Source organism: Meles meles, chromosome 8 (genome assembly GCF_922984935.1).
Source record: "Meles meles chromosome 8, mMelMel3.1 paternal haplotype, whole genome shotgun sequence".
Classification (NCBI taxonomy): domain Eukaryota; kingdom Metazoa; phylum Chordata; class Mammalia; order Carnivora; family Mustelidae; genus Meles; species Meles meles.
The window spans coordinates 111,013,404-111,026,767 of record NC_060073.1 but is presented as its reverse complement, the minus strand read 5'-3'; the positions used below and the strand labels follow the sequence as shown (position 1 = coordinate 111,026,767).

Genomic DNA, 13,364 nt, shown 5'->3' with positions numbered 1-13,364 from the left:
GTTGAGGAGTGGTTGCCTGAGCTGATTCTTGATGAAGCAGTAAGATGAACGATTACATGAATGAAGGTGATTGCATGAATGCATTGATAAGAAAAGATGAGACAGGACTCAGAGAGACCCCAGGGATCCAGAGGACTGGAGAGAAGAAGGGGGTGTGGGGGCGAATGGAGACTGTAGTTATAGAGATAGGGGAATGGGGAGGGGACAAGTAGAATTTGAGGATATTCCTGGCTGGTACCTAATCTTTTCCTGTAGAGAATGAGCTCATCTTCAGGGAGTGAGAGGGTAATAACCTTTTGAGAGCATTAAAATGCAATAAACATACCTACTAATCATGAAAAAAATGCAATGAACTGTTGGTTGATTACTTTGTGTGTATTGGTTTAAAACATTCCCTGATGTGACTTTCATAAAATTAGTATTTTTTTATCCAAGACTTTGTTTGAAATAACCTTTTATGAAATATGGCTATCAGGCATATATTGTATAAATCTCTTAACTGCTTTTGTGTAGTCCATGAGCGCGAGGGTTGTCTTTTATTCTAGAATGTGTGTAAAACAAGACAGGACTCTGTTTTCCAGGTTCGTGCTATAATGTTATTCGGGTTCCTCCAGAGAAGGTGGATCTTGGGGAGACAATCCACGGAGCCCAGGTGATATGCTCTATAGCCTCTGCAGAGAGGATGAAACCTTCTTACTATCATAGCTTCGGTAAGGCCAGAGATAAGGTAAATTACAGTGGCATCTGCCTTAATGTCGGTGTAGCAGAAGAACTGTTTGGGGCAAATACTCTGTCTATACAGCTCCTCAAAGTATGCTGATAATGAGACCAAGGCTGCATTTTAATACCAGTGAAGTTTATTCTGCTTAGTTGCATACTCGCATACTTCTTATCCTGGGCAAACGACTGCTTAAAAAGACATATTTATTTTAGTACTAGCAGTTATTTAAAAATTGACAACGTCAAGAGTGAACCATAATGGGGTGCCTGGGTGGCTCAGTGGGTTAAAGCCTCTGCCTTTGGCTCAGGTCATGATCTCAGGGTCCTGGGATCGAGCCCCACATCGGGCTCTCTGCTCCGCGGGGTGCCTGCTTCCTCCTCTCTCTCTGCCTGCCTCTCTGCCTAGTTGTGATTTCTCTCTGTCAAATAAATAAAATATTTAAAAAAAAAAAAAAGAGTGAACCGTAATGTAAATTATGGACTTTGAGTGCTTCTGATGTAGCCTTACAGGTTCATCAGGTGTAGCAAATGTACCAACCACTCTGGTGGGGCTGTCGATAGTAGGGAGGCCCTGCATGTCTAGGGACAGAGGGTATATAACAAGCCTCTGTACCTTCCCTTTAATTTTGTTACAAAACTAAAACTGCTCTAAAAAAAGTAAAGTCTTAATTTAAAAAAATCATTTGTGAAAAATTTGACAGAATTCAAAATTTTAGGTAACTTTAAGCCACAGGTAAGAATCATACATGAAAAAGTCTTGATTATATTTCTTGGGAGAAATTTTTATTCTGTTTCATTGCTTCAGCTCTTTCTTGGAATATTTATTTTCTACATTCTAAACTTTTATAGCCAATCTCCTCCTGAATCCTTACCTTCAGTATAAATAGCAAATGGAATACAGAATAAACACCTCAATCACAAATGACGCTTTAATATTATGCTTCTTTACTTTGTTCCAAAATAATTTGAAAAGAAAATTAAGAAAGATAAAAAGCTGAGGGCATTCACCCCAAGCTGTTCTAAGCAGTTCCCTTTTTTAGGTAGGAACAGGAAATATGTAAAGCAAAGCTGGGAAATAGTGAAGGATTATTTCTGGCTGGCTTTTGCTTAGGTCAGCAGTACTATGTCCAGACATTCAGGTAAGTCCCCGTAACTGTCACATTTCAGAGAACTCTTATTTGCCGGATAACGTTTTATTATTTGCTGGAACCTTTTAGGGATGACAAGGAACTATATAATCTTCATTGAACAACCTCTAAAGATGAATCTGTGGAAAATGATCACTTCTAGAATTCGGGGAAAGGCCTTTTCAGATGGAATAAGCTGGGAACCCCAATATAACACACGGTTTCATGTGGTGGATAAGAACACTGGACAGGTGGAGTATTTCGAGTATATTCATCATGAAAATGATTGGACATAAAGACACATTTTCCTGTGGTTGATTTTTTACCTTCCCTGGGCATTGCTTGCTCAAGACTCTCTTAATCAAGGATATTACCTTTTTCTGTAGAGTCAATATGGCTGGCTCACTTATTAGTTAGTACAGTGAGTTCTGCATATTAGAAAGTTGTAAGAAATGGTTTTACACTTTTAATTATCTGCCTTAACTAAAGTGGCATGTAGGAAACCTTCGCATTTTAGTATGGATTTTTCCATATCGTAGTATTTGCTAAGGAGAATGTTGTTCATGCAGAGGTCCTGTAACTTTTGCACTGTTACTTTAATTGCTTACTTCTGTGGCTTCTTGATATGTAAATGTGATAATCCTACCAAAGTCCAAGACGCCTTTCTATACTCCTGGTTAGTAGTTCTATTGTATTTGTCTTCTTTTAGTCTCTTTAAAGAGATGATATCCTAAATTTACTATACCCTAATTTCTTTACAACAGTCCTATTTTTGGTAATGAGTGCATTTTTTCAAAGCGTTCATCATAAGCTAATTAGTAGCAGTATTTTCTATTTAATCATATAAGATAGACTCCAGGATTTATTTATCCCTCAAAACATTGGGCCATACTTTATCAGGACTTTTAAGTTTGTTGTAACCGTTGATTGGTTTGTATCAGATAGCCCAGTTCATTGTTTAATATGCGACGTGACAGCTAAACAAGGATGCTTAAATCAAAATGTCTTTCTACATTCCAAATTCTACTTTTTACACTTACTAGGCCTGTCATTTAAAGGGGAGGGAACCTTTTTAATTTAAACTTTGTGGATCTGTCCCCTAAAAAAAAAAAAAAAGGGAAAGAAAAAACAAAATATATCTTTTTCACTGTTTGTATTTCCCCCTGCAGCTTCTTCCAGGAATGTACTACAGTAAACCTTTTGTTACTTTTCATCAAATCAATGCCTTTGAGGACCAGGGCTGTGTGGTACTTGATTTGTGCTGTCAAGATGATGGAAGAAGCCTGGAAGCTTACCAACTTCAGAATCTCAGGAAAGCTGGGGCAGGGCTTGATCAGGTAAACATCTCTGATTTGTCAGGTTCTGGTTGGCTTTGGAATTAGCTGTTTCTCTTCCTTCTTTGGCAGATAAGGAGAATAGTTTTGAAGCATTGAAGACACAGCTTTGTCGTTTACTTATTTAATATTTAAAAATAATTTGAAGTACTTACTTAATACCTAATAAATAAAAAATTATAGTAAAGAAAACCAAGAGATGGATTGCAGACAATCCAAGAACTCTGGACCCTGTACCTCTACCATATTCCCAATTTATACACTACTGTTCTTGTATATTTTAATTTTCTCTCTATTAAACCCTACAAGGCAGTATTGCTTTATGTGATCATGGTTCCCCATACTACCCATTTACCCACATCTGTACCTTTCAATTGCTCTTAATTCTTCCCTGTCTTGTGAGCTTCCATGTGGAATCCTTTTCTTCCTGACAGAAGAATATTTTTTAGTATTTCCTTTAGTTCAGATATGCTGCTGATGAAATCTATATTTTTGCCTGTTAAAAAAATGTCTTTATTTTACCTTCTTTCTTGAAGGATGTTTTCATTGGATAAAGAATTTTAAGTTGTTATTTTCTTTTGGCACTTAAAGATATTTGATTATATTCTGATTCCTGTTGAGAAATTAGTAGTCAGTCTAAGCCTTGCTCCTTTGAAGTTGATCATTTTTCCTCCTCTGATTTTAAAATCTTCTCTTTGATTTTCTGTTGTTAGTGCTATGGTATCTCTCAATATGGCTTTCTTTTTGCTTATTTTATGTGGGTGTTTTTAGGAATACTTGAATCAATGGTTTGATGTCCTTCATTCGTTTTGAAAAAATGTCACCTATTACTTCTTTAAATATTAAATTTGGGAAATCCTTTCTCTTCTGCCTGGGACTGCAGTATACATATGTCACTCCTTTTCACTCTGTCCATCTGTTGCTTATGTTCTGGTTAGTATTTACCATCCTCGTGTCTCTCTAGGCATCTCGTTTTGGATATTTTCTTATCTATCTTACAGTTCATTCTTTCTTCAGCTTTGTTTTTCCTGCTACTAAATCCTGCTACTAAGTTCTTAAACACTTTGCATTTTTCAGTTCTAGAATTTTAATTTGGTTCTCTTTTATAATTTCAGTTCTCTGCTACATGCTCAGTTTAAGAGGATTTCCTCCAACATATTCAGAATACTTAAAGTCTGATAGCTTCTTTTATCTGGATCCTTTGTGGCTTTGTTTCTGTTGTTTGTTATCTTGTTTTGTTTTGTTTTTTATCATGCTCTCTCGTCTTTTCATGTGCTCGCTTATTTTTATTGCATACAGAATATTGTGTTTGAAAAATTGTAGAGATATTTTGAGATCCAGGATGATATTATGTTCCTCCAGAGAAAATTTTATTTGCTTCTGGCAGATTGCTAGAGTATATGATCAGTTCCAGATAGTCTTCAATGTAGGGATTGAAATATTTTGAAGCAGGGTATAGTCCCTGAAAGAGATAGACTATTCCTTGTTTATTCTTACTCTTAGGTGCTGACTTAAGGGGTCCTGACCCAAAGAACTAGGGGTTTATCAGGGCTTCTCCTTTTTGGCAGTCATTGAACTCCTCCTTTTGTCCCTCTAGTTCACCAAAAGTGTCAAAATCTCTACCCGCTGGGGTCAAGTGGTGGGGGAGTTATCTTTAAAAATAATCTTTAAAAATAGGTTAGCATGAAGGATCTTGGTGGTGATTTTATATCTTGAGTGTGGTGGCGATCACGTGCATTTACATGATAAAATTGCATGGAACTAAATACACACACACACATGAGTGTGTGTTGAACTGGTGAAATCTGAATAAAATTGGTGGATTATATCAATGTAAATTTTCCAGTTGTGATATTGCACTGTAGTTATGCAAGATATTATCATTGGTGAATCTGGATGAAGGATACATGTGATCCCTCTGCATTATTTCTGTTTTCTTTTTTTTTTTTATTTTATTTATTTATTTATTTGACAGACAGAGATCACAAGTAGGCAGAGAGGCAGGCAGAGAGAGGGGGGGAAGCAGGCTCCCCGTGAGCAGAGAGCCCGATGCGGGGCTCAATCCCAGGACCCTGAGATCATGACCCGAGCCGAAAGCAGAGGCTTTAACCCACTGAGCCACCCAGGCGTCCCATTATTTCTTTTTTATGTGACAAAATATACATAACATAAAAAATACCATTTCAACCATTTTTAGGTGTTCAGTGGCATTTGTACATGAACAGTATTGTGCACCCGTACCCACTGTCCATTTCCAGACTTTTTCATCATCCCTAACAGAAACTCTACCCATTAAATAACAAGTCCCTATTCCTTCCTCTCTCCAGACTTTGGGAACCTCTATTCTACTTTCTGTTTCTATGCATTTGCCTATTCTGGGTACCTAATATGAATGGAATCAGACAAGATTTATTTTTTGTGTGTTGGCTTATTTTATTTAGTGTAATCCTTTCGAGGGTCATCCATGTTGTTATATGTATCAGAATCTCATTCCTGTTAAAAGTTAAGTATTTCCTTGTATATCTGTATTACATTTTCTTTATTTATTCATCTGTAAGTCGACATTTGGGTGTTTTTTACCTTTTGACTATTGTGAATAGTGCTGTTACGAACGTTGGCATACAAATATCTATTCGAGTCCCTGTTTTGAATTATTTTTGTATACCTGAAGTAGAGTTGCTGGATTCTATGATAATTCTATATCTAACTGTTTTGAGGAACTGCAGACTATTGTCCACAGCAGCTATGCCTTGAACCGGGGTCCAGTTTCTTCACAGTCTTACCAGCACTTGTCATTTTTGTTTTTGATTCTGTTTTTGTTTTGTTTTTGACAATAGCCGCCCTAGTGAGTGTGAAGTAGTATCTTGTGGTTATTTATTTATTTATTTATTTAAGATTATTTATTTATTTATTTATTTGAGAGAGAAAGAGAGCATGAGTGGAGAAAGGTCAGTGGGAGAAGCAGACTCCCTGCCGAGCAGGGAGCCCGATGCGGGACTCGATCCCAGGACTCCAGGATCATGACCTGAGCCAAAGGCAGTCACTTAACCAACTAAGCCACCCAGGTGCCCTCGTTGTAGTTTTGATTTGTATTTCTTTAAGGACTAATGATGTTTAGCCTCTTTTCATGTACCTATTGGCCATTTGTATATTTTTGGTGAAATGTTTCTTCTAGTTTCTTGCCCATTTTTTAATCAATTGTTTATTTTTCTGTATTATTTCATGCCAATCTGCAGTGATCTGAAGATTAAAAAGTTTAATTAAAAAATTCTTTCATTTTCTCAACCTTTCAGCTGCCTTTTCCTGGAAGCAGCCGATATCCTGAGGGAACAAATTTCCCCCAGTATCTTGTTTACCTGTGGGTTTCCTTCTCCCTCCAAATCTCTGCTCTACTGATGATCTTCACTGCCTTTTTTAGCTCACTAGTGCCTTTGCACAGCTGTTCTAAACATTTGTTCAGCTTCTTTAGCTATTCTCAGTGGGATAGTTGATCCACATTACCTAACTCACCATTACTGGCCGTCTCTTTTTGTTCAGCTATGGTTGTACAAAAGGAAAAATTTTTTAAATAAATTTAAAATTAATTTTAAAAACTCTAACTCTTTGTGAAGCTTAAAAATAGCACAAAATCTTTACTCAGTAGTAATACTTCTGTGTGAGATGGAGATGATATGGACCAGGTGCATGATAGGAAATGGCATTGTTTGCCCTCATCTTAAAGTATTTCAAGAGAGGAAAACATGTGTAAAGCATTCTTATTGTCAGAAAAAAAAATACACTTATTTTGTTAGAGTCTCCTGCTTAAACATGACCTCTGCAGGGAGGTTGTGTTGGGGGTCCTCAGAGCCACCTTTGGTTTGGGGATTCACTAGGTTGGTTCACAGACTTAGAAAAATCAGCAAATGAAAATGTGCACTGGATGAAGTCTAGAGAAAACCGCCTATTACACCCTTCCAAGTCCTTTCCAGTGGAGTCACAGAGGACACGCCTAATTTCTCTACCTACTTGTGATAACCTGTGTGAAATATTGCGTGCCAGGGAAGCTGATTGTCCAGGGTTTTGTTGGGGATCAGCGTATGGGCACAAAGCCTCTACACACCCTCAGTTAGCAAAGCTCCATACGCCCACAGGGCAGCAGTGTTCCTTATAAATCACACTATTATTGTAAACTGTCTGGACAAACTAGTACAGTATGACTCAAGATCTCAGGCATGCAAAACCACTCTTGGGAGACAGAGCATTCCAAGGGCTCAGTTCTCAGGTGCCAGCCAAGGATCAATCGTGAAAACAGACCTTTCTTGAGAACGTGCCACATTTTAGCAACCCAGTCCTACTAAGGTAATGCTTTTCCATGCAGAGATATATTATGACTAAACATGAAGAGGGAAGCACTCTGTTACTCTGTAGGCTCTCACCCTGCAGTATGTTTCTTACCGGTACTTATTACTATCAGACCTCGGGCTATGTAATCATTTGTTTATTTGACACTAATTTAATAATATGTGTTTTAATTCTTATTTATTATCATCCGTTCTCCACTAGAATGTGAGTTCCATGAAGCCAAAGACTTTGTTCACTGTTGCATTCCCAGAGTCTAAAATGGTGCTTTGCCTATTGTAGGTACTCAACAGATATTTGTGGAATAAATGAATAAATGAAAATTATCACTTATGCAATTACTTAGGAATGCCAATAAAGTTGACTGGGTATAAATTATTGGGACATGCTGTTATCCCATGAATGACATTTTCTTATCTATTTCTTTGTCTCTCCTGAACAGGTCTATAATTCAGTAGGCAGATCTTTCCCTCGGCGGTTTGTTTTGCCCTTACATGTCAGTTTGAGTGACCCTGAAGGAGAGAACCTCAGCCCATTGTCCTATTCTTCAGCTAGTGCTGTGAAGCAAGCTGACGGAAAGGTATGCTTTGACAGGACATTAGATGGACTTTGAATTTTAGTCATGTTACTTCACTCCTTGGCTGTTCTCCACAATGTTTAGTGCCCAGTAAATCTGAAAACATTCAGCTGAGCAGGGTAAGGTCACAAGAACTGCAGGGTAAGAACGGGCTAAGGTCACAGTGGGAGGGAGCACTGTGTTTACCTTTCCTTCTTGTGTTTTCAAACAGATAGGTGCAGTTTTCTAATGTTGTGGCATGTCGAAGTATATTGATTATCTTCACCTTTTAGGTAATTTGCACTTACCATACACATGTTACTGTGTGGCTCTCAGTGTTTCAGCTTTATTAGAATAAAAAGTCCACGTCCCCCTTGTATGCCATCTGACAGCTTAGTCACAAAACCTGATGATCTTTTTTTTTTTTTTGAGAAAGAGAGTGCATGTGGGCAAATGGGGGATGCAGAGGGATAGAAATCTTTTTTTTTTTTTTTAGTTAACACATACTATATTAGTTTCAAAGATAAAGGTAAGTGGTTTATCAATTGCATGTAACACCCAGTGCTCATTACATCATGTGCCCCGCTTCATGTCCATCTCCCAGTTACTCTATCCCTCCAACTCACCTCCCCACCAGCAACCCTTAGTTTGTTCCCTAGAGTTAAGAGTCTCATATGGCTGGTCTACCTCTCTGATTTAATCTTATCTTATTTTTCCTTCCCTTCCCCTATGATTCTCTATTTTGTTTCTTAAATTTCACATATGAGTGAAATCATATAGTATTTGTTTTTCCCTGACTGACTTATTTCATTTAGCCTAATACCCTCTAGTTCCATCCGCATCATTGTAAATGGCAAGATTTCATTCTTTTTGATGGTTAAGTAATATTCCACCATGTGTGTTTATGTGTGTGTGTGTGTGTGTACACACACACACATAGTTACCACATTCTTCTTTATCTTCTTTATCCATTCACCTGTTGAGGGAAATCTTGGCTCTTTCCATAGTTTGGCTCTTGTGGACATTGTTGCTATAAACATTGCAGTGCATGTGCCCCTTTGAATCACTATGTTTGTATCCTTTGGATAAATACGTAGTAGTACAGTTGCTGGGTTATAGTGTAAGCTCTATTTTTAACTTTTTGAGGAACCGCCATACTGTTTCTTAGAGTGGTTGCAGCAGGTTGCATTCCACCAACAGTGTAAGAGGGTTCCCCTTGGAGAGAATCTTAAGCAGGCTCCACACTCATTGTGGAACCTGACGTGTTGCTCGATCTCACAACCCTGAGATCATGACCTGAGACAAAATCAAGATTTGGGTGCTTAACTGACTGAGCTACCCAGGTGCCCCAAAACCTGATAATCTTTTATGCATTCATACATATGATGGAAAGAGGAATAGTGGGAAAAAAATGACTTAAAGTCTGAGTTCCCAAGTCCTGTCACAAACTCTCAGCACCTTCACTGACCTACCCTGCATAAAATAAGTGAGAAAGTAAGCAAGTACTCCAAATCTTTTTGGGTCCCCTTTTAGATTTGGTGCTCTTATGAAAATCTACATCCTGAGGATCTAGAGGAGGAAGGAGGTGTTGAATTTCCCCAGATCAACTATGGCCAATTCAGTGGCAAAAAGTATCGTTTCTTCTATGGCTGCGGCTTTCAGCATTTAGTGGGGGATTCTCTGATCAAGCTTGATGTGGTGAATAAGACACTGATGGTAATGAAAATCTTTTTCCCTTTCTGAACTCTTAAAAAAAAAAATACTTATTTGAGAGAGCATGAGTGGGCTGGGGAGGGGGAGAGGGAGAGGGAGAAGCAGACTCCTGCTGAGCAGAGAGTCCTACCCAGGACCCTGAGATCATGACCTGAGCTAAAGGTAGATGCTTAACCAACTGAGCCCCCCAGGTACCCCTTCCTTTCTGAATTTTTAAAAGACCTGTTCTGCCTTTGAATTAGTTTCTGTTTTGTTAAAGTAGCTCTTGAGATTCTTTAATATTTAGGCAGCTCAGCCATTTACTTTTACTAAGTTTGAGAACCATGGAATCACCTAGGCAAGGGGTATATGCTGTCTTGGGAATCTTAAATGAATCACAAGCCCAGAAAAACAAGTCTATGCTTGGTGTTATTTTTAGAGAAATCATGGGGTTCAGGTTATTGGGACACTTATATTTCAGGTCTATGGGAAATTATAATCGCACAAGTTGTGTTTGGTGGTGATGGAGTCTGCAGCTGCAAAAGCACCCCCACCCCAACTCAGTGAGCCTGATTCTCTAAGTGTTAGAATATTATACTGACCCATATTCATGCTGGAAGTGACGAAAGCCTAGAAAACTTCCTGCTCATAACTAGCTTTCTATCAAATACTTTTTTGGGGGGACTTCTAGATTTGGAGAGAAGATGGCTTTTACCCGTCGGAACCCGTGTTTGTTCCTGCACCAGGAACCAGTGAAGAAGATGGTGGGGTTATTCTCTCTGTGGTGATCACCCCCGGCCAGGTAGATGTGTTTCCCCATCACTAGTCAAAGAGGTAGCAATGAGCCTTCTGAGGATTTTATTCAGTGATGCTGTCAGTTTTTGATTCCAATGCAGCACGTTTTCCCTTTTCTTCCTCTCCTCATATATACATGCTCTTTTATTATAATCTGTGCCTTATTATTTAAGGTTCTATTTATAGAATCATCCTCATAATATACATTTGCATAGAATTTCATTTACAGACGACTTTCACACACATCACCTTATTTACTCATCAGAACAGCTTTGTTAGATACCATTTTATGGATGTGGAATTGTAACTTAGAGAAGTTGGGAGAGCTGGTGTCAGATCTCACAATGGTAAAGCCTGTGTTGAAATCTCAGTCTTCTGCCATCTAGTCTGATGTTCATGCCACCGTCTGTGCTGCCAGTTTCATCCGAGTGCCCCGAAAGTCTATGTGGTGAGCCCTGGTGTCTCAGTCGTTGATGTCTTAACTTCTTGTCCAAAGCAGTCTTGTGGCAAATAGGTTGAGTACCAGCTTTGTGGCTGGTTGAGTACCAGTTATTAGCAGCTGCCTGGGGTGTAGGATTCTGAGGCTTTTTAAGGGTTTGATGAGAAAAGTGCCATGATTGATTACTAGTATCTGTCATGGGCTTAGGAGGACTTTGTCCTCATACAATGTACTTGCCACTCCTATAATTACACCAGGGCAAATATCAGTCTGCCTTGTAATGCTACCCTTTGTACAGCTCCAAAGTAACACAAAATGGTAGCATTTCTAATTTGGAAGAAAAAATTTCTGTGTCTCTTAGGAGATTGAAAAGGGGCAGGTAACAAGATCCTTAAACTCCAAGAGATTCTAGGAAGGTAATTAATATAAACAACTTAATTTCTTCACTCTAAGTATGAACTTCTTCAGCCATAATGTCCTTCTCAGGCTTGTCTGGCCATTCAGCAAACATTTAGTGAATGAATGGATAGTCAAGTCACAGTGTTAGGTGCTGAGGATACAGAGGAAAAGGCATAAGACACGATCAAAAGAATTTTCAGTATTGTCTTTCTGTTCTAGAATGAAAACAATTTTCTCCTAGTCTTGGATGCCAAGAACTTTGAAGAACTGGGCCGAGCAGAAGTTCCTGTGCAAATGCCTTATGGGTTCCATGGTACCTTTGTAACAGACTGATGGAACAACTCGAAACACCTGGAAACTAGCTTTAAAGGGCACCTTCCCTTCCAAACCATAGACACCTGGTTTTAAAATTTCTATTAAAAACAGAATTCTTGGGGCGCCTGGGTGGCTCAGTGGATTAAGCCGCTGCCTTCAGCTCAGGTCATGATCTCAGGGTCCTGGGATCAAGCCCCGCATCCAGCTCTCTGCTCCGCAGGGGGCCTGCTTCCTCCTCTCTCTCTGCCTGCCTCTCTGCCTACTTGTGATCTCTCTCTCTGTCAAATAAATAAATAAAATCTTAAAAAAAAAAACAAAAAACAAAACAAAACAAAAAACAGAATTCTTGTGGGGCGCCTGGGTGGCTCAGTGGGTCGAGCCTCTACCTTCGGCTCGGGTCATGATCTCAAGGTCCTGGGATGGAGCCCCGAGTCAGGCTCTCTGCTCAGCAGGGAGCCTGCTTCCCCCTCTCTCTCTGCCTGCCTTTCTGCCTACTTGTGATCTCTCTCTCTGTGTCAAATAAATAAAAATCTTTAAAAACAAATCAAAAACAGAATTATCGAGATAATAATGATTTTATAGTTTCTTAGAGCTCTTTCTTAAAAACATTTAAGCAAGTGTTGATACAACCTTTTGAAGAGAGTTTTAAATTTGTATTTACTAGATATCTCTTCCACTAGATAATAAGAGTACATGAAAGGAAAAGTAGAGCTTTGTCCTTACTACCACCAGATAGCGTGGGTGACAGAGGTCCTCACACTTGAGAGGAAAAAATACAAATAATCATAGATAATAAAATATGAGCTCTAAAAAGCACCTCATTTTGTGTGTCACAGCCTGCCTGTTAGCACGGGTTCTAGGGCTCACAGAGGAGGGGAAGCCAGCTGTGTCAGGCTTAGAGGCTGTTGGGGTCCATTATCAAAGGAATGAGACTGAGACAAAGTGAAAGTTATGCAAAGCCTTATCCTATGCCAAGCATTAGACGTTAGACTGGCCGGCCAGGGGAACGAGACGGAGACAAAGTGAAAGTTGTGTGAAGCTTTATTCTATGCCAAGCATTGGAAGTCAGACTGACAGGCCAGGGCCCCCTCCGAAGAGAGCGACCCCCTCCCGATCTCACAGGCTGGTTGTATAGGGCGTAACCGCAGACCCAAGGTAGGTGACTTCTATTGTTAAGGCATTTACTCCCGGAATCGATACCCGGAACCATACCAGGAACTACTGGGGCGTTTATTCCCGGAATGAAGTCCATGGGTGTAAACAACAATATAGCTACCTAGGCAATACGGAGTCGCTCTGGCTAAGCAGGCCCTAGTAGTTAAACAGGTTTTAACATTAAATTGGCCCTAACATTCCCCCCTTTTCTTCGGAGATTAGTCAATTCTTTGACTCTTCAGCCAGTTCTTGAGGATGAAAACAGGCTGACCTGAGGTGTCGTTAACCTTGAGTGTTGTTTCATCCGCTGTTTTTCTGATTTTCTATTGGACTGTTTTGGGCCAATGAGGTGTCCCCTGGCTGCTGCTAGGTAGGAACAGGGTTAAAAGTGACCAAGTTATAAAACCCTTTTGAGTCTTAGCTTTAGTCCACAGTTAGTGGGGGTCCTCCAGCAGTGACTCCCATTTCTGGGGGGTGTCCTTGTTTTTGGCTCG

The 13,364-nt window shown here is 39.4% G+C and overlaps 1 protein-coding gene across 2 annotated transcripts in view; it reads left to right on the top strand.

The window, feature by feature from the left end:
- BCO2 (beta-carotene oxygenase 2) overlaps positions 1-11,839 on the top strand; it is a 35,607-nt gene extending 23,768 nt beyond the window's left edge. For both annotated transcript variants that reach the window (XM_046016324.1, XM_046016323.1), the window contains exons 6-12: positions 582-710; positions 1,938-2,098; positions 3,017-3,184; positions 7,962-8,099; positions 9,609-9,791; positions 10,459-10,569; positions 11,620-11,839. In XM_046016324.1, coding sequence (XP_045872280.1) covers positions 582-710; positions 1,938-2,098; positions 3,017-3,184; positions 7,962-8,099; positions 9,609-9,791; positions 10,459-10,569; positions 11,620-11,733 — 1,004 coding nt within the window. In that variant the 3' untranslated portion in view covers positions 11,734-11,839. The remainder of the gene's footprint in view (positions 1-581; positions 711-1,937; positions 2,099-3,016; positions 3,185-7,961; positions 8,100-9,608; positions 9,792-10,458; positions 10,570-11,619) is intronic.
- Positions 11,840-13,364: the final 1,525 nt, after the last annotated feature.